Source organism: Phyllobates terribilis, unplaced genomic scaffold, assembly GCF_046119375.1.
Source record: "Phyllobates terribilis strain yellow unplaced genomic scaffold, ASM4611937v1 Scaffold_7__3_contigs__length_470593459, whole genome shotgun sequence".
NCBI classification, from domain to species: domain Eukaryota; kingdom Metazoa; phylum Chordata; class Amphibia; order Anura; family Dendrobatidae; genus Phyllobates; species Phyllobates terribilis.
Window position 1 is genome coordinate 390,913,069 of NW_027362767.1, and position 21,522 is coordinate 390,934,590.

The 21,522-nt window shown below is 45.7% G+C and overlaps 1 protein-coding gene across 1 annotated transcript in view; it reads right to left on the reverse strand.

Annotated features, from left to right (window-relative positions):
• Nucleotides 1-21,522, reverse strand: part of LOC141154955 (cytochrome P450 2G1-like) — a 60,335-nt gene that overhangs the window by 3,572 nt on the left and 35,241 nt on the right. Inside the window, exons 2-8 of the mRNA XM_073641534.1 lie at nucleotides 20,878-21,040; nucleotides 11,569-11,718; nucleotides 11,229-11,389; nucleotides 4,744-4,920; nucleotides 3,280-3,421; nucleotides 2,472-2,659; nucleotides 2,018-2,159 (exon numbers count right to left, since the gene is read on the reverse strand). Coding sequence (XP_073497635.1) covers nucleotides 2,018-2,159; nucleotides 2,472-2,659; nucleotides 3,280-3,421; nucleotides 4,744-4,920; nucleotides 11,229-11,389; nucleotides 11,569-11,718; nucleotides 20,878-21,040 — 1,123 coding nt within the window. The remainder of the gene's footprint in view (nucleotides 1-2,017; nucleotides 2,160-2,471; nucleotides 2,660-3,279; nucleotides 3,422-4,743; nucleotides 4,921-11,228; nucleotides 11,390-11,568; nucleotides 11,719-20,877; nucleotides 21,041-21,522) is intronic.

Sequence of the window (21,522 nt, forward strand, 5' to 3'; positions counted from 1 at the left end):
GCCGTCCAGCCAAATTGAGCAATCGTGGGAGCACAGCCTTGGTGAGAGAGGTAAAGAAGGACCCCAAGATCATTGCATCTGAGCGCCAGAGGTGCAGTAGAAAGATGGGAGAAACTTCCACAAAGTCAACTATCACTGCAGCCCTCCACTAGTCGTGCCGTTATGGCAGAGTGGCCTGATGGAAGCCTATCCTCAGTGCAAGACATATGAAGGACTCCCAGACTATGAGAAATAACATTCTCTGGTTTGATGAGACAAAGATAAATTTTTTTGGTGATAATTCTAAGTGGTATGTGTGGAGAAAACCAGGCACTGCTCATCACCTGCCCAATACAATCCCAACAGTGAAACATGGTGGTGGCAGCATCATGCTATGGGGGTTCTTCAGCTGCAGGGACAGGATGACTGGTTGCAACTGAAGGAAACATGAATGCAGCCAAGTACAGAGATATCCTGGATGAAAACCTCTTCCAGAGTACTCTGGACCTCAGACTTGGCCGAAAGTTCACCTTCCAACAAGACAAGCGCACAGCTAATATAACAAAGGAGTGGCTTCAAAACAACTCTGTGACCCTTCTTGACTGGCCCTGCCAGAGCCCTGACCTAAACCCAATTGAACATCTCTGGAGAGACCTGAAAATGTGAAAATGGCTTTCCACCAATGTTCACCATCCAACCTGATGGAACTGGAGAGGATCTGCAAAGAAGAATGGCAGAGGATCCCCAAATCCAGATGTGAAAAACTTGTTGCATCATTCCCAAGAAGACTCATGGCTGTACTAGCTCAAAAGGGTGCTTCTCCTTAATACTGAACAAAGGGTCTGAATACTTATGACCATGTGATATTTCAGTTTTTCTTTTTTAATAAATTTGCAAAATTTTCTACATTTCTGTTTTTTTCAGTCAAGATGGGGTGCAGAGTGTACTTTAACTAGAAAAAAATGAACTTTTTAGAATTCACCAAATGGCTGCAATGAAACAAAGAGTGAAAAATTTAAAGGAGTCTGAATACTTTCTTTACCCACTGTATGTTGGCCATTTGCATCGCAGATACAATAATTGAAATGAATATGTTTGGTCAGAAAGTGGGATGTCTAGTCTAGAAAAAAAGGACATGGAAATGGCCACAGGCTAAAATAGACTTGTGAATGAGGCCTAATTCTTCACTGTGGCAAGATTATTTATCATTTAATGAATTAAAATATTTAAGGGGCAGTCTGGACTTAGGTCTCAAGTTTACTGTCACGCGTGCGTTGCCAGGATTCTCTGGTGCCGGGAGCAGGAAGTCATGTGATCATTAGTATGTGGTTTTCATACTTCACCCACATTCAGCCTAGATGTGTCCAGCCTAGCTCAATACACTTATATTGATTGAGGTCACACATGACTAGTTGGCACATAACCACATGTCTGCAAATCACATAACTGGAGTCACGAGCCCATCGGCTCCTGGTGTCGGAAAATCCTGACAGTGTGCAAACTGTGCGCTGTGAGGATTCACATAAAATATCTACAGACTTGAAGCCCAAGCCTGGACAACCCCTTAAAGCATCATCTTCCTCTTAAAGTAACTGTAACCAAAAGCTTTTTGTGTTCCTCTATCCACTGTTTTGGTAAACAAAATTGAACTTTTCGAATATTGGTATACATTTGTCTTTTTTGAAAAGTGGAACTCCTCAAGAACCCCACACCATAAAAAAAAAAAATGTTAAGGCGTTTTTTTTTCATTTAGTAAACGTCTACTCACTGGGATTGAATACTTATACTTATGAAGGTAGCAGTTTATAGCTTTCATTTTTTTATAAAATAAAAAGTTATGCTGACAAAAATACACTGAATTTGAAAATGTATTTTTACAGCATACTGGTTTGCCATAAAAATATGAGCTTGAACAATCTGTCGAAGTGAGAGAATATTCCCTAAACAAAATTAAAAACTTTTTCAAGGTAAGTTTTAGAATTTATTAGAAAATCCTCAATGACATAAAAAAATAGCAATACTGCTGCAATATTTGTACCTGCTGCAAACGGCATAAATGCATTATTTTTCTTAAACTTTCCATTTTCATCCAAAAAGTGCTTGATGTTAAATTTGTATGGCGTTTCAAATTGTGATGGATCTCGTAAGACAGTGGTCAGCAACGGCAGGACATCCATACCCTGAAAACATAAAACAGGGTCATAATCATTCGTTTTCACCTTCAAGAATTCTAACAATATGAGAATTGTAAGGATTCATGCACATGACTCTATAATGGATCCATGATATGACACCCAAGTATAGACCAATTATATATGGCACCACATGGTGGCATACAAATTGCCTGTGGCACTATATGGCAGCCATAAAGACTCTGTGGGCCACTGCTCCTGCTTTTCTCTGTACCTAAGGGTCTAATAGGAATTATAGAACACTTAATGAATTGATTTCAACAGTTTTTCTCAAATGTGACAAAAATTTTCAGCAGGTACCTTGGGGATTTTATATCCACGGAGGGTCTCATCTTTAGTAGCGGAGCGAATACAACCCATGGGGAGAACATCACCTATTCTCTGGATCTCATGGATTACAGCATTCATGTACGGCATTTGGCTCCTGTCCTCGACCCTTGGTTCTCTTGACTTTACAATCACTCGATCAATTTCCTCCTGTAGTTTCTCTAAAATTAATCAATGAAAATACAGAAATAAATTTTGCTGCACATACTACGTATATAGGAAATACTCCAACTATGAACTGAAGCAGTTGACTGATCTCAGTCAGTTAAGATAAACTTTTTGGAAAATAGGTTTGGCTTAAAAAGGAAATTGAAGTTTTTCTTTGGTGTGACACTTCATCACATGGTCAGGCTTTTAACTCATCTGAGCATAAGCTTCCTGTCACATGACCTCATTTTCTTAGAAATGAAGTCACATGACAGGATATGTGCAGAAATCTTCTGATTCTAGCAAGGCAATCTGAGATTAAGTAAAGATCTTATTTTAAGGCAGAAGGTAGACAATAAAAAAATGAAACAAGGTGGATATCAGTAAATTTCTTTAAGTTCAAGTTAGAATCTGCGGAGCAACATTTTTTGAAAAAAAAACAAAACTTTTAATTTAATGGAGTTGGTTCAATTGAGTTGATTTATTTTAGATTCCTCAAATAATACTCTTCTACACCTAAGTGCCCATTTTCATTTCTACACCTTGCTTTCTACTGAATTATTTCAGTCCTCTTTGGGGAAATCAACACTTTGTCGTTTTTTTTAAGCAAGTCAGAGGCAAAGTCATATCTTACCTTGAATCTCCGGATACTTGATGAAATATAAGATGCCAAAATGAAGTGTAACTGAGGTGGTCTCAGCACCTCCTAGGAACATGTCAAATACTGTTGATAACAAGTTTATTTTGTCAAAACAGGTGTCGGAATCTTTATTTTCCTGTGAAGTCAAACAAATTATGAAATATTTCTACATATTGAGTTAAAAAGTTGCTTACATCATATTGCAAGAGGATTTTTGTAAAGTAATGAAGGAAAATGTCATCGACACCAATGCAACTAAACGAATAATGTAGACTTCTGATTTGGTAACGGAGGTTGAAGAGGTCAATTTGAGTTCTCTTCTTCATCAAGAATTTAACATTGGTTTTAAGAATGTAAGAAGGTTGTGGCTTCCTGAACTCTACCCATTAATTCATCAGGCTTTGAGAACACAATCATAGAAATCATTAACCAAACAAGGATTGAATTATAAGGGTCACTATTCCACCAGGAACTGCTGTTAGTGGTAAGTAATTTTGCCTTGCTTACTGAAATCTTGAATCAAATCTGACCAAGAGTAAATTCTACATGGCATCCCCCATGGTAATCGTGTTGGTCTCTCACTGGTAATTAATTGACTTTCTATAAAATTGTCCATAAAGTCTTCTGCTTCTCTGAGATTGAATAAAAATGAAAATATGAATCCTTCTGGTCACAGAGAGTAATATGAGTGAAGACAATCCCTGTACAGCTCTGTAAAATAAGTTGATGCTATTGTATATAACCATGGTATTAGAAACAAGAGAATCATCCGAATCCAAATTTTTGTGATTTGCTTTGTGCTGGAATATAGAAGGTTTGGAAGATAAAAAATGATTATACCTACTCGGCCTTCAACTGTCCTGACATGCAGCCCGGTTCCTGTCATGTCATCTGCTTTTGTCCAATCATCAAACTGGAATCTTCAAAAGCATCTTTTGGTGTGAACTAGGCCCCACAATGTTATGATGAAACAAGGCAAAATGAACCATGATGTCGAGTGAGGACTAGTTATATAATACTAAAGATGCCAATCAAGAAACCGCACCAGTGGCTTGACACCAGAAGACAACTGGAGCAGGGCTATGTACCAGTAAAGCTGAGAACCAGGAGAATATACTCTTTTACTACTTTTTCCTTAATATTTACTGTGCTCTGGTATCAGGAGAGAACTCAAAGCATAATAATGCACATTCAATTTTCATCAAATAAATTTTAATCAAATCTGACCTATTCTAATTTCGTCAGTTTCGCTCATTTTTCATTTTATTACTTTTCGACAAGCTGAATGACTATCTACCATCATACACAAATATAGATTTATACTTTAAGTTGTTCTCTCTTGATGACAGATTTTTACTCTTCTTATGTATAATGCAAGTTTACACCTTTTAATAAGTTGATATTCCATATGGTTGGCGAATATACCAGTTTATGCATTAGGCAACTGTAAACCTTTACCTGCCTCATCCTTATGAGGAAGCAATCAATGTAATCTCGAGGACAGCAAGGATCCAAGGTGTCTTCGTGAATTTTTATATTCTCCTTTACAACTTCCCTTAGGTCTTTCATAAGCTCAAACATTTTTTTATGTGGTCCAGGGAAATACTCCATCAACTTTGGAAACATGTCATACGTCTACAAAAGATAATACAATGGTGAAGTGATCTGAGCAGGCAGTGACAGCATCAATGTATTCCAGTTTCTAATTGTTTCTTTGCAGCCACATGGTGCTTTTCAGAATATGATTTATGGGTATTGGAATTGTTTGACAAGAGTATTGAAAACCATCTTGTGCTAGCCATGTCTGAGCCATCTTCTACGACACGATAGGTTTAGCAATAAACACAGATAAACACAGAGTAAATTGATAGGACTTATCTCTGATTATTCAATCACCTCAACGCGTTTCCCCAGAATCAGGTTCTTCAGGAGGCTGATAGAAAAAGCTATGCAGAGGATCACTCCAGATACATGTTGTTGGATGGCTGGCTGCAATGTGCCGCCAATGGCCCAAATTTAAATACCTGGGGTTAATAGATTCCACACACAAACATACGCCCTTCCTTAAAAAGCGGCACTGATAACCATAGGACTCCTTTGTCCCCACAATGCTACTGCGCATGTCTACCTCTAAAGACGCTGGAGGACGCTCATCGTCACCGTCAACCCTAAGCGCCAAATAAAAGTTCCAGAACCTGGAACATACGGGGAGAATGATGTATGCTTGATTCAGCGCAAGCGTAAGTGACGGATGCGCTCCACATGGAACGCATACTACATCACCTCCGGGACCAAGAACAACAGATATTGTCAGAGGAAAGCCCGCTGAAAAGCGCATGTGCCAACAGACCTGAGCGTTCCTGCTTGGAGCGCATAATATAAACTCCCACAGACAATGTAATTCAAGTGGCAATATAGGCAGATACAGGTAGGATCCTAATGTACAGTAATATTGTTACTGGTACCAACTGAGTATTGACATCTTATCAAAGAGTACATTTCTCAAGTAATAATTAAAAATTAATAAATATTGATATAATTATGGGGATAATAGATTTACTCATATGTATGTGTTCTGGAGGAGGACGGTGTCATACATAAATAAAGCCTTATGGCAAACTATATACTTGGACACCCAATGATGAGGTGCCCATGATATATTTATAGGACAGAGATAAAAAAAATGGTCCAAGAACTGATAATATGGACCAAATTGTATAAGCCTACACAGCAAACCATCAATCAGAAGACCACTATTCAGATGGTACTAAACAAGGCAATTTCAGGCTAATTAAATCCCTTTTCAAGAAATGAGTGATTCAGGCCAATTCAGGGAAGTGGATAAGGAGGAAGAGGGAAAGACCACGAGGGAAACATTCACAAGAAGCAGGTATAGGACAGCTATTCATTTAGGATTGCATTCTAAAGATCCACTGGGATTTTTTCCTTAAAATCATTCTATCCATGTTACCTTCACGTATTTTGGGTCTTAATAATTCAATCATGCAAAATGAAATCTCATTAAGATGGCCTCCATGTACCCCAATAATATGGTGTGCTATCGAGGCATCACGTTTATTTCTGATATCACCTAAATGCTCTCCTACTCTTCTCCTAATCTCCCTCGTGGTCTTTCCTACATAGTCCATTGGGCACGTACAGGTGGCCTTATAGACCACACCGGTGGTTTTACAATTCCCAAAGTCCCTCACTGAGAATGTTTTACCTGTAGATGAACTCTTAAAGGTTTTATATGCCTCCATCCAACCACATTGACAACAGTTACCACATCTATAGAATCCACATGGCTTCCTGTCCAGCCAGGTACCTGGTTTGGTCCGTTTCTGATACAAGGAATGCACCAAGCGGTTGCCAATCGACCTCCCTCTCCTATACGTCACACTTGGTGATAATGGAATCAGCCCCCTAAGATTGGGGTCTGCCAAAAGAATACCCCAGAGTCTTTTAAGTACTTGGTAAACTTTCTGGTATTGATTGTTAAAGGTACCGATGATCCTAGACACTTCCGTCCCCTGTCTCTTACCCACATTTGTGAGCAGGGATCGTCTATCATTTCTGATGGCATTCGTATAGGATTGGTCCAGGACCTGGCTTGGATAGCCTCTGTTACGGAATTTATGATACAGGCCATCCGCTTGTTCTCTAAAAGTGACTGTACTAGAGCAGTTCTTTCTTAGCTAAAGGAACAGGTCTTTAGGAATCCCCTTTTTCACGGCCTCTGGATGGTGACTGTCCTATATTAAGAGGCTGTTCGTAGCCGTTGGTTTTCTATATGTGCTCGTACTGATGAAGCATCCCTATCTTTTTTAATCCTCAGGTCCAAGAATGTAATACTAGATCTCTGACATTCAGATGTAAAACTTAGGCCAAGTGTATTGCCATTGATGGTCTCCATAAAGAGCCCAAAGTCGGCCTCTGAGCCAGACCAAAAGACCAATATGTCATCTATATATCTGGCCCAGAGGCCAACATGGGGGTGCCACCACTAGTCATCCTCTCCAAAAATGATGGTTTCCTACCACCAACCGAGGAGCAAGTTTGCATAGGTGGGGGGACAAGGGCTCCCCATTGCCATGCCCCTGAGCTGGTGGAAGTAGTTATCATCAAAGGCTGTGTGCCCACGATGCATTTTTTTAAGCATTTCCGCAGCGGCAGTTCCGCTGCAGAAACACTTAAAAAACGCTAGGTAGAAGGCCTGCCATGTTCCCCAATGATAATCCGCATGTGCTGTGCACATGCTGCGGGAATTTCCGCTGCGGATTATCATTGCGGAAAAAAACGCAGCACTACCAATTATTTTACAGAAGCACTGCGTTTTCGCCACCATTGACTTGCATTGGAATGCATGGATTACGCATCACTGCATCTGTACATGTGGAATCAATGCGTTTCAATGTGTGGATGGTACCCGGGTGTGGAGGACAGGAGACTCTCCTCCAGACCTGGGTACTATAGAACCTGTAAAAAAAAGAATAAAATAAAAAATAAATATAATAGTTACCTTCTGACGGCCTGCGGTGTGCTTGTCTTCGCTTGCAGATCTCAGTGGACTGAAGGACCGGCACTGACGTCATTTAGTCATGTGATGGCAGGTCCTTCAGTGTATCAAGAGCTGCCAGCAAGCCAAGACGCATCGAATAAAGACTCCGGGGGCCATCAGAAGGTAAGTATATATTTATTTTTTTATTTTTTACCATTCTTTACGGTCACACTATATAAATTCATGCCGTTTGCATGGATTTATATAGTGTGACCAAGTTGTCAAGCACTCTCCAAGTGATGCTAAAATCGCTTGGAAAGCGCTTGTCAACTCATATGCGGAAATGCATGTGAAGAACGCTTCACATCAGCATGTCCCTGGCAGGAAAAACGCATGTACAATCCGCATGCATTTTTTCTGCCACGGAGATGCAGAAACGCTCAGGAAAAAATCCGGAGCATTTCATCATCGTGGGCACATAGCCAAAAAGTAAATAATTGTAGGTCAATCTAAAAAACAACAGTTCCTTCACAAGTCTGTTATGATTGTAGCACTCAATTGCTCTAGTTTTCAGGTAGTGTCCTAACACTTCTATGCCCATGTTGTGCGGGATACTACCATAAAGTGCCCCCACATCAATGGAGGCCAGAACAGTGTTCTCCTCCAAACAGATCCCCTCCAATTGGGTCAACAGATGTAATGTATCATGCATGTAGTAAGGAAAAGAGGTGACAAAGGGATGTAACACATGGTCGATATAAATACCCATATTTTGTGAAAGAGAGTCAATGCCTGCAACTATAGGGCAGCCTTTAATTGGGCTCAAGCCCTCATGAATTTTGGGCAAGACATAGAAAGTTTGTATGGTTGGAAACTCCGGTGTCAAGAACTTGAACTCATTATCGAAGAGCAAACCACCATCCCTAACTCCCTCCAAGATCTTCATCAAGGTCTGGGTGTAGGCCACCATGGGATCTCTGGGTAGGATTTCATAAGTATCACTGTCACCAAGTAGTGTCTGATACATTGTGAGATATCCCTTGTGGTTGAGGAGGACTAAATTACCCCTTTTGTCCGACGCCTTTATTATAATGTCTTTATTCCTCCCTAGTTTAGAAAGAGCGTGTATTTCATCCACGGACAAATTTGATATGTTTTCAGGGGGTTGCTTAGTAATTTTGCATAAGTCCTCCTATATCAATTTGACAAAAATATCAACACTTGTGATATCCTTATGTGGGGGCATCTTAATGCTTTTCTTTTTCAGGGTTGTAAAGGGACCATACTCCCTTGCCCTGGTATCCTCCTGCTGGTCCTCTTGCAGGAGTCCCAATAAGGCCCAATAGTTCTCAATATCCTCATCCAAAAGGCCAAATCTATGGCATTGCTCGGTATCATTTTGTTTAAAGAATAATTTCCATTTTATATTGCGTCCAAAAATATTTACATCCTTCACCCAATTAAAGCAATTGAACAGATTAGTAGGAACATAATTCCAACCCTTTTAAATTACCGAATACTCCTCTTTTGATAGAATCAAGGGTGTCAGATTAATAATCCTCCCTTGATCCATCAGGGTCTCTTTCTCAGGTCGTACCCCGTGAATGGTCTCCTTCCTAAAAAAGAGACCTGCGAAGATGAGAAAGATGGAGATGGCGGTCATGTAACCGTGTCCGTGGCAGATGGTATAGCTCTCCATGTTGTCTTTCATTGTTGTCGTCCGGGCTGATTTTTTCTTTGTCATTTTGATCTATGGAACCTACCACAATTCCGAGGGTATCCCCCCCTATAAAAACAACCTGATTCTGGGGAAATGCGTCGAGGCGATTGCATAATCAGAGATAAGTCTTATCAATTTACTCTATGTTTATCTGGGTTTATTGCTATACTTTTATTATACCTATGCTAGGAAAATTGTATTAGATTAGGCAGTCACCTTTTCTTCTGTTTTAGCTCACTTATGTAGGGCATTACAGGAATAGTTAGGTGCAGCCGCCGTGGAGTGGGGGCGCCAAATTCGCTTTTTAGGGTGCCAACTCCTGCGATAGGCAGGACTTTTAAAGGGCTTATCAGGGCAAATTTAAGTCCATCCTTCACAGTAATAATCCTCTTTTGGGGATGTGTCTTATAGCATTTATGGTTAGCTATATCTCATTTTAAAACACATGGGTATTGGTGTTTTTTAGAGAATCTAATAATATTATTGGTTTTAAAGGGCTTATATGTTCACTCAATAATTCTACTCCTTTGGGTCTACCACCTATGTTATTCCAAAGCTCACAGTAGAAACATGATTGCAACAGATAATCACCACCCTGCATCAAGACATAGACTTCCTACATGGGTATTGGTGCTTTTTAGAGAATCTAATAAAATGATTGGTTTTACTGTGAGCTTTTGGCAGGGTCACCCCCCTACTTAAACTCCCAGCAGCTAACTTCTAGCTCCCAGTTATAGTTTGTTAGTACTCTGAACTGTGGCTTTATCTTGCCCTCAATCACATGGTATTTAGTTCCAGAACTTGTCTTATTTTTCTGTTTACCCGATTTCCTTACGATTCTGTCCCTGACTTTGTCCTACTGGCAATGAACAGGCTTAACAACCCTTCTTTCTGTCAGCGCTCTCAACTGTGCAGCAGTCACTTTGTGGGAGCAACCCAGGGAGCCCCACATAAATCCAGATTCCTGCATAAGGGTTAAAGGGTGTACGGCAGGGTTCCCCTGGGACCTGCTAAAAGGAGTGACTTGTGCACAGCCTGTCTCTGAAGGCTTTATTAAAAGTTGCCATATTAGGCTACTGCAAACAAAGCTCCATTACATATCTCTGCTCAGACTGGATTTGCTCTTCGCAATATGTCCTACTGTCTAATCACCTGACACCAACATTGTCTTCAGCTTTCAGATGGTGACTGTTGGGCCATATAACTGACATTACTGCTTCCAATTCATGCCCTGATCAATCTTCTTCAGTTTTCCAGGACTTAGATATTAGTTACCTATCGTTAGGAGAGGTCATCAATATTAGATACACAAGGGCTCTACTGCCACCCCCCCCAAGCACTCAGCAGATATCTACCAGAAGTTCACAGTTTACAAAGCCAGAAAGCCACAGCTTTACACTTTGTGTAGTGACGGTTCTCAGGTACTATAGCTCTGCCATCATTAAAGTGAATGTGATCTGAATTGTAATACTCCAGAACAGCCACTACACAGTGTGTGGCACTGTATGTTGTTCCACATTGTGGTTTTCAAATGAGAACATCTTGCATCCGCGGCACCAACTTTTAGTTCTGGGGTGGCTAAGTGTGAGACTACCACCAATCTGATATGGATGACCTGTTCTATGGACAATCTTTGTTACTTACGCTAGTAGGTTTGAAATGCAAAAAAGGAACTTTGGAGAGTCACAAAATAAATTATAAATCATTGCATAATATAATCACCTGGCCCCAGACAGAAGAAATAATTTCAAACGACTCCCTCATGTCTTTGAGGATTTTCATCCACCTTTCATCAGTGTATTCAAAACATTTACCCATCAGTACAGAAGCAATGATATTGGAAGAAACGCAGCTCAGTATAGTGCTGGGGTTAATAGGTTGTTCTGAGGAGGAGAAATTAAAAGGCAACTTACTGTTTCTACATGTGGCCACCTATACAAAGCCATTGATCTCTCAGTATATTTATAAGCCTCCTACATTCATATGTGTAAGGGTTACGATGCGTTTAATACTACAGTAGGATACTACTACACTAAATGGTGGAGTTTGCTACAATACTTACTATTAGAACTTCTGAAGTAATTCAAAAGGTGTTCGGCTTCAATCTGGATTGGTTCTTCTAAACTTTTTTTACCCATTCCAAAGTCCTTGAGAGTCAAGAGCGAAAACTGTCTCATTTGTCTCCAGTGCTCCCCATTAACGAGTGTCAACCCTATACAATACAAATTTGGGTCAGATCAGAATATTCCATTAACAAGGCTAAAATGCTAAGAGGAATTACTGCTTGTTAGACATCACCTGCTCAAAAACATGAGAAAAAAGTAGGCTACATAAACCTGTATAAACTCTGGCCCACCCATTGCCATGTTTCACCACACCCATTTCATACATGAATGGGAATGTTGCTCAAATCCATAATATGGCACCCATAAAAAATCATGAACCCTTATTTTTCCTAGTGTTCCTCCAACTTCACACCGAGACATTTGGAAAATCTTTCTCACTGATTCATTCTAGGAACAATGCCTCCATAACACTGCAGTGCTCCCACATGGTACCTCTAAATAGCACTGTAGCTCTAGAATACCCCTGTAGTACAACAAGCAATAAAACATGGCTGCACTGTAGGCTTTCTGCCCTGTGGACCAAAGCTTGAACACAACTAAGGTTAACATCTGCATGGAATTTATATTCTCTCCTTGTGCTTGTGTAGGTTTTTGGCTGGGTACATAGGTTTGCTCCCACAAGCTAAAAAAGTACTTATGGCTTAGCTAACTAGTGTATGACAAATGGTAGAAGGATATGTAATCACTATGGGACCAGGATGAGCAGGGGGAGCCTGATGGCAAAAGGTCCCATTCTCTGCCTGGTGTTCAACCACTTTTTCAGACATCACCTGTGCAAGTGCTACAGAAGCTGGGAGGCTTTGTATGGAGCAGGCTCATGCACTAAGCCCACTCCATACCCAGTGAATGTTCGCTGTTTTGCACAGCAGACATCGCCAGTAACTGCTGTGATTGAATCTAGCCAAGATCGCAGCAGTTTAACTACAGGTGCCATGGTGAACAGCAACATTGACATCAAAGTGGTTAGACTTGGATGGGGGTTGGCTTTGTTACTCCCACTTAGCCACCCCCTGATCCCAGGAACTATATGGGTTGTTTAATGACAGCTGGGAGCATGTGGGGGCTCAATTTCGAACATTGCTATTGGCTTCCTGATTTCTATATATGCTTTTGTAACATGGAGGTGTGGCACCCCAGGGGTCTGGTTTCCACAGTAATAGCAGTATTACGTCTGTGAGCAGGTGGGAGGTCTCCTGGGCAGGAATCCTAAGCATGCCACACCTCCTGCCCAGTCCTGGGAGGGGAAGAACTTCCCCTACATAAACTGGGGCTGAGGCAGGGTTGGAGAGAGGAGTTCCAGACAGAGACGGAGTCTGGTCTGGACACGCAGAAACAGGGACAGATAGACATCAGGAGCTCTGTAGGAGCCAAGGAGAAGCGCCAGGGGCTGGAGCTGTGCAGAGCTCGCCCTGGGAGAAGGTACTAAAACTGGACACAGGAGTCCGAGGCTGTGGGGACTAAGATATACCCAGCAGCAGAATCCATCCGGCAGGGGATTCCAGGTCCTCTGGCCATAAAAGCCCGGAGGCTCAGTCACAACGAAGGGACCAGCACCGCCATCCCGGAGCGGAGGCTAACAGGAGGCCCCAGGTCACCAGCCATACGGGTGAGCACCACACGGTATACCCAGGGACGTGGGCCACTTGTAACCGCAGAAAGCAGGGTAGCCAGGAAGGGTACAGACTAACGGGAAGGCCAACAACTCCACCTGGCCAGGGGAACTCCGGCGTACTCGCAGACTAACCAGGCCCCAACTACTAGCCAGTACTCCCGGGGAAATTTGCCTTGTACCATCAGTAAAGGCCCTGAACTGTACCCTCGCGTCTCTGTGCTTCCTTGTCGCACCGTTAGTGCTGGGACATCCACACCATCACTCCCAACATCACCCACATCCGCTGCCCTGAGGCCATACCTCTCCCGTTGGGGGTTATATCAACATTGCTGCACACCTATACCACCGGCCTCAGCGGTCTGCCCTGCAGCGGCGGTTTCATAACCGCATTCAACGGGTGGCGTAGTCGGACACTAATACCATCATACCAATAACTGCCACTTAGTTTGACCACCCTGGGCGCGGACCGGGTCACCGCCACACGAAGACTACTACCCCCATCGGATCCGGCTCCGGGTATCCCCCGCGCGCACGCGCGCCGCACTACAGCACTGGCCCAGGGGGTGAGTCAACTTTGGCGTAGTCGGCAGGATTACGTGCCCGCAACCACCGGGTACTGCGTGCCTGAAAAAAGAGACTTTTATACTTACCTGTGGTGAAGTTTCCCGCCGTCCGGAGTCGTTTCCCGCCATCTGGAGCTGATTCCCGCCATCCGACGCCATCTTCTGCCTTCTTCCCGCCATCCGTGGAGTTTTCCCGCCATTGGACGCCATCCTGAGGGTGCCGCGCGGGAAGAAGAGGGGCGTGGACTCCGAAAGCCTGCGAGAACTGAAGCCCCGCCTCACGTCCGGACGTTGCGTAAGGTCCTGGAAGGAGCCCAGCAGACGCCGACGTCACAGGAGCGCGACGGAAGGTCCTCAACCCTGACGATCCACTGCGGAGCCGCGGCCTACGGAAGAGGATCATCGCAAGGTAGGCCACGGTCCACTAGGGGGGAGGAGGATGTCGGATACGGAGGAGAGCTTCACCGCCACAGCCGCCGCCAGCGCCACCGCTGCTGCGGTCATGCCTTTCACCATGCCCTATATCCCGGGGGCAGCCTGGCTACCCCAGTACTCAGGTGAGTCACATACCCTAAATGACTTCAGAGAAAGGCTGGATAGCCTCTTCCAGGTGTATCCCCTCACGGAGGCGCAAAAAGTGAGCATCCTGGTGGCCCAATTAATCGGGGCAGCCCAAAGGGAGGTAAAGTCCTGGCCACCTGGGAGGAAGAGGACTGTCAGAGACATACTAACCCGGCTGAAAGACACATTTGACACCCGCACCTCAGCCGAAATAAAACTAAGATTTTATGGGTGCAAACAACGGGCACATGAGAGTATAAGAGACTATGCTCTAAACCTACAAGAGGCCCTGAGAGCCATTAAGCAGGCAGACCCTGACAGCGTGGGAAATGAAGATAAGCTGTTGACTGAACAATTCATTGAGGGTCTACTGTGCAATGCCCACCGGACCCAGTTGCGGGCAATGGCCTTACAGGACCCTGACCTGGACTTTGCACAGTTCAAGGACAGAGCCATCCGGGTGCTCCAAGAACCGGCACCAGGTGGCGCTGTGACCCACAGGCGCCCTGCTATCACTTATCACCAGGAGACGGCGCCCTTGTCTGCAGGGCCTGTGGGAGCTGATGCGCAGGCTTTAAACAGTGACCCGGCTACAGACCTGCACCATCAGGTCCAAGAGCTAACTAAAAGCGTTGCCGCGCTAACCCGAACTGTGCAGTCTTTACAGGTTTCTATTGCATGGAAGATCGAGCTGGCATCCGGACCGGAGGACATCCCGTGGCACCGACCAAGGAGGACCCCACCGGCCAGAGGAAGACCCAGCGATCGATACAACGAGGACGGACGACCTATTTGCCGCCGCTGCAATCAACCCGGACATGTGGCAAGGTACTGTCATTTAAACGGGCACAACCTGGGGTAGAGGGCCAACCCCCAGGCATAAGACCATCAGGCCCATCAAACTGGCGTGATAAATACGTAGGGGGATGTCCAATCTTGCCTGTGGTACTGGATGGCATTCCTATGAGTGCCCTACTAGACACTGGGTCACAGGTCACCACCATCCCGTACGTGCTCTTCAAGCAGTACTGGAATGATTCGGACATAACCCGCTACCCAGACGACGACCTGAGTATCATCGCCAGCAATGGTCAGCCCGTGCCGCAGGTGGGATTCAAGAAGGTGACCATTAAAATCGGTAAAGTCGAACTGGCGGCACAAGGACTGATTATAGTGGACATAGACCGTCATGAGAGTCACCCTAGAATCATCCTGGGAACCAATGTAATTGAAAATTGTCTTGCAGAGGTGATTCTCATTTTACAGCAGGTTGCCAAGAACGCCAGTTCCGGCCAGCAGCGTGTGCTCCAAAAAGAGATCCGGGCACTGATGAAGCGGCAACAGGTGGAACTATCTGGTGGTGAGATAGGTAGCGTGAGAATGTGTGACCCGTTCCCTATTGCCATGCCCCCAAAAAGTGAGATGATGATTTGGTGCCGGGCAGCTATTGGTCTAAGAGGTAGAGACTACCAAGCAATGGTAGAACCCGTCTACTCAGACAGTAGGCCCACCATTTTGACAGCACAGGGGGTGGTCGATGTACGCCATGGGAGGGTGCCCGTTCGCATCATAAATATCGGTGAGAGAGAAGTACACCTGCCCCGGTATGCCACGCTAGCTAAATTGATCACCATAAACCAGAATTCTGTACAGGCCGTGGAACCCTTGCCTCCATCTCAATCAGAGGAAGGTAACGGCTCTAAGAAACCAGTGGAGGACTGGTGTCAGCAACTACATCTGGGTACTGACTCCACTCCCTCACACCAGAAACAAGGAGTCTATCGGGTGGTTCAAGAGTACGAGAGAGTGTTTAGTAAACACCCGTTAGACTTCGGGCGAGTAAAGGGGGTAGAACACCACATCCCCACGGGAGACCATCCTCCCATAAAGGAGAGATACCGACCCGTACCCCCTGCACACTACCAACACGCCAAGGGGATGCTTAGAGACATGAAGGAGGCTGGGGTAATCAGGGACAGCTGTAGCCCCTGGGCAGCTCCACTAGTCTTAGTGAAAAAGAAGGACAACACTATGAGAATGTGTGTAGACTACAGGAAGGTCAACCGTATCACACACAAAGATGCGTACCCGTTACCAAGGATAGAAGAGTCCTTAGCTGCATTAAAATCTGCTAATTTCTTCTCTACTTTGGATCTCACTAGCGGGTACTGGCAGGTTCCTGTAGCAGAGGCAGACCGAGAGAAGACCGCATTCACCACCCCGATGGGTCTCAGCGAATTTAACTGTATGCCGTTCGGGCTCTGCAACGCACCAGGAACCTTCCAACGGTTGATGGAATGCTGTCTGGGACACCGGAACTTCGAGACGGTCCTGTTATACCTGGACGATGTCATCGTCTATTCCAAGACCTACGAGGACCACCTGAAACACCTGGCAGAAGTGTTTGAAGCTCTGGCAAACTACGGCCTAAAGGTGAAACCCTCCAAGTGTCACCTCCTGAAACCAAAGGTGCAATACCTGGGACACGTGGTGAGTGCTGACGGAGTGGCTCCTGACCCTGATAAGATCACCGCGATTAAGGACTGGCCAAGACCCTCCAGCATAAAGGAAGTGCGGCAGTTCCTCGGGTTGGTAGGCTACTACCGAAGATTCATTCCCGGTTTCACCAAAATGGCAGCCCCTATGCAGGACCTCCTGATAGGTCAATCTCGAAAAGCCAAAAACCAGAAGCCGCCCTTCAGGTGGGAAAAGCTGGAAGAGGAGTCCTTTTGCCAGCTGAAGATGGCCCTCACGGGGGATGAAATCCTGGCATATCCAGACTACAGCCAGCCCTTTATCCTCCACACGGACGCAAGTAACATCGGGCTAGGAGCCGTGCTGTCCCAGATCCAGCAAGGAAAAGAACGAGTAATCGCTTATGCTAGCCGAAAGCTACGACCCACCGAGAGGAACCCTGAGAATTATAGCTCATTCAAGCTGGAGTTCCTGGCAGTAGTGTGGGCAGTGACCGAACGTTTCAAGCATTACCTTGCCTCCTCCAAATTCATCGTGTACACGGATAACAACCCGTTGACACACCTGGACACTGCAAGGCTCAGTGCTCTGGAACAGAGATGGATGGCTCGCCTGTCCAACTTTGTATTCACCATCAAATACCGGGCAGGACGCTCAAATGCCAACGCGGATGCCCTGTCTAGAATGCCGAACTTACCGGACGTAGGGGAAGATCCAGAAGATCTGGAAGAAGTTGTGCTCCCTGGGTTCCACCGTCATGGGATTACCCTGTATTCCCACCGTGTGAAGGACAGGCGCTCCGCGACGTTCAATCCCTTGCCCCACTACAACTGGGCGGAGACGCAAGACAGTGATCCTGCAGTCCGTCTGGTGAAGGAAATGCTGACCCAAGCCGATGCCAGTCTGGACCCAGACGCCCCAGAAGAGACTAAGCAACTGTGGAAGGAGAAAAGTAGGCTGTTCCTCTACAGGGAGAAGTTGTGCCCGAGAATGGTTAACTCTCGAACACATGAGTTGACCTGGCAGGTAGTGGTCCCCAGACGAGACGCGGCTATGATTCTGGAGGCGTACCACAACGGAGCAGGACATTTCGGGTGGAAGAAGCTGGAGTTCTTGTTGCGTGAACGGTTCTACTGGGTAGGCATGAGAGGAGCCATCGAGAGGTGGTGCAGAGACTGTGGACCGTGCCACCTAAGAAGGAAGGACCGTGCCAGCCAGAAGACTCCCTAGCAGCCCATCATCACCCGACAGCCACTGGAACTGGTAGCCCTGGACCATGTGAAACTGGCTCCAAGCAGATCTGGGTATGTTTACGCCCTCACAATCGTAGATCATTACTCCCGGTTCCTGGTGGTGGTCCCGGTCAAGGACTTAACGGCTCAAACAGCAGCTAGAGCCTTCCAGCAGCACTTCTGCCGTCCACACGGGTACCCGGACCAAGTGCTGACAGACCAAGGGCCAGCCTTCGAAGCGGAAGTCTTCCAGGAGTTCTGCAACCTGTATGGCTGCACGAAGATAAGAACAACGCCCTATCACCCACAAACTAATGGACTCTGCGAGAAGATGAACCAGGTGGTGATAGACCTCCTGAAAACATTGCCCCTGGAAGAACGCAGTCTGTGGCCTGAGAAGCTGCCTGATCTGGTGGACCTATACAACCACATCCCTGTAGGTTCTACCAACTGTACCCCGGCTTACCTAATGAGAGCGAGGCCTGGTAAGCTGCCTATCGACCTGGAAATGGGAGTCCTGACGCCCGAGGACACCTCGCCAGAGGCAGACTGGGATACAGGACGGCAGCAGCAGTATCGGAAAGTGCAGGTGAGCGTGGAGCGAAGTCTGTCTCAAGCTAGAGAAAGGCAAGAGAGGGCTTATAATCAGTATGCTCCCGCTGTTCCCCTGGTACCTGGAGAGCAGGTCTTGAAGAGGAAAAGACGGCTCCACAAGTTGGACGACCAGTGGGAGAAGGACCCGTACACCGTACTGCCATCAAGCCATGAGAACCCAAAGATTTGCGTGATCAGTAAGGATGGTGGAGAAACCACAGCCGTTGTCTCCAGAGACCACCTGAAGAAGTGTCCCGAGCAGCTGCAAAACCCTGAAGAAGAAGATCAAGAAAACCCTCGACCCGCAGAGGAAAGGGAAGAAATGATCAGGACTGTACTCGGAGACTTCCCCCGGTCTTGGACACAAGTAAACGGTGCTGTCGTGGTACCCGTCCTCACCTTTCTCCAGCCAGCCCCGCAAGTGCCTACAGAGGAACCAGTAGAGCTGGAAGAGCAGCCGGCCCAAGAGGCAGAAGAGTACACACCAGCAGTACAGGAGGATCAATCCTCTGCTAGTAGTGAGCCTGCCGTGCCCCTAGTGAGCCAAAGAGTGCGCAGAAAGCTGCCCAGCCTGCCCATAACACCTCCTACACCCTGTAGTGCAGGACCAGTTAGTGAGCTCCGTAGGTCCACTAGGGTTACCAGAGGCCAGATGCCCGTACGTTGGAGAATCTAAGTTGGCTAGTTGCTTTAACTATTTTATGTTTACCTGTTTTGTTGTAGCCGTTGCTAATTATGTTTTTCAGTTACAGATTTCTTTATATGGACTGACAGGTTATGGACAGTGAGTAACCGGAACTCTGTTGTAAATATGTTTGGAGCGTAACCCAGGAATGGACTAAAGACTGTTAAAGACTCGGGGCAGGACAGACCCCTACCTGGTTACGGCTCCCTGTTCTTTGGTGAAATGGACACCCTTATTGCTTCCCGGTTACGGACACGCCGTGACCATCTCATGTATTTAATTGTTATTGTTTATACCCTGTTATGTTTTAAAAAAAAAAAATATATATGTTTAGTCCGGGAGTACTAAATTTCACTAGGGGGGAATGTGGCACCCCAGGGGTCTGGTTTCCACAGTAATAGCAGTATTACGTCTGTGAGCAGGTGGGAGGTCTCCTGGGCAGGAATCCTAAGCATGCCACACCTCCTGCCCAGTCCTGGGAGGGGAAGAACTTCCCCTACATAAACTGGGGCTGAGGCAGGGTTGGAGAGAGGAGTTCCAGACAGAGACGGAGTCTGGTCTGGACACGCAGAAACAGGGACAGATAGACATCAGGAGCTCTGTAGGAGCCAAGGAGAAGCGCCAGGGGCTGGAGCTGTGCAGAGCTCGCCCTGGGAGAAGGTACTAAAACCGGACACAGGAGTCCGAGGCTGTGGGGACTAAGATATACCCAGCAGCAGAATCCATCCGGCAGGGGATTCCAGGTCCTCTGGCCATAAAAGCCCGAAGGCTCAGTCACCAGCCATACGGGTGAGCACCACACAGTATACCCAGGGACGTGGGCTACTTGTAACCGCAGAAAGCAGGGTAGCCAGGAAGGGTACAGACTAACGGGAAGGCCTACAACTCCACCTGGCCAGGGGAACTCCGGCTTACTCGCAGACTAACCAGGCCCCAACTACTAGCCAGTACTCCCGGGGAAATTTGCCTTGTACCATCAGTAAAGGCCCTGAACTGTACCCTCGCGTCTCTGTGCTTCCTTGTCGCACCGTTAGTGCTGGGACATCCACACCATCACTCCCAACATCACCCACATCCGCTGCCCTGAGGCCATACCTCTCCCGTTGGGGGTTATATCAACATTGCTGCACACCTATACCACCGGCCTCAGCGGTCTGCCCTGCAGCGGCGGTTTCATAACCGCATTCAACGGGTGGCGTGGTCGGACACTAATACCATCATACCAATAACTGCCACTTAGTTTGACCACCCTGGGCGCGGACCGGGTCACCGCCACACGAAGACTACTACCCCCATCGGATCCGGCTCCGGGTATCCCCCGCGCGCACGCGCGCCGCACTACAACACTGGCCCAGGGGGTGAGTCAGAGGCACAATATGGTGCACATGGCTTGGTAGTCTATAAAACCTAATGAAACCTGAAATATAAAAGCTGATATTGGAATAGATGTTTTGGTCATTGGATTGGGGCCTGACTGAAGGAGAGAAATAATTGAAGAATTAATCTTTTGGATATCTACTTACCACTGTTGTTATAAAATTTCTCAAATACAGGAATGGTTCCTCTTCCTAAGAAAATATCTCCATGATCTATTAACACTTGTTTCACCGCATGATATCCAACAACAATGACTGTGGGCCTGGAGCCAAAGTGTATGGTATAAACTGGGCCATATTTTTCTGCCATCTATGGAAATGCAAGACATATGAGCATGAGTTCTGGCATAAGGAAAAATGTGTAAGGCATCACGCAAACTTATGAATTCCCAGACAAGTTGTGCCCACAAATAGCACACATGAGAGTGCCCATTTTCAGCTGTGTGTGCTGCTCGCTACTCAGATGGAAGAGCTTTTCATTTCACAAATGGCCCCTATGGAAGTCACTCTTTTTCCCATTGATTTAAGGCCCTTTTACATGGGCCAATAAATCAGATCATAAGAACTATTTTTTCTGATAATTGGTCCATAAAAAACATACCTCCAATCACCCAACCATAGAGCAAAATGGTACGTCAATGGCTGATTGGATCGTATATGCAGGCTACTAAATTTTCATTGTTGGCAACTAGAGTTGATCAAATCTATCATGATGTTAAAATTAGGGATGAGCTGAATAGTAGCTGTTCGGGTTCGGTCGAACTGTAGTCTAAAAGCTTGGTTCAAGTATTA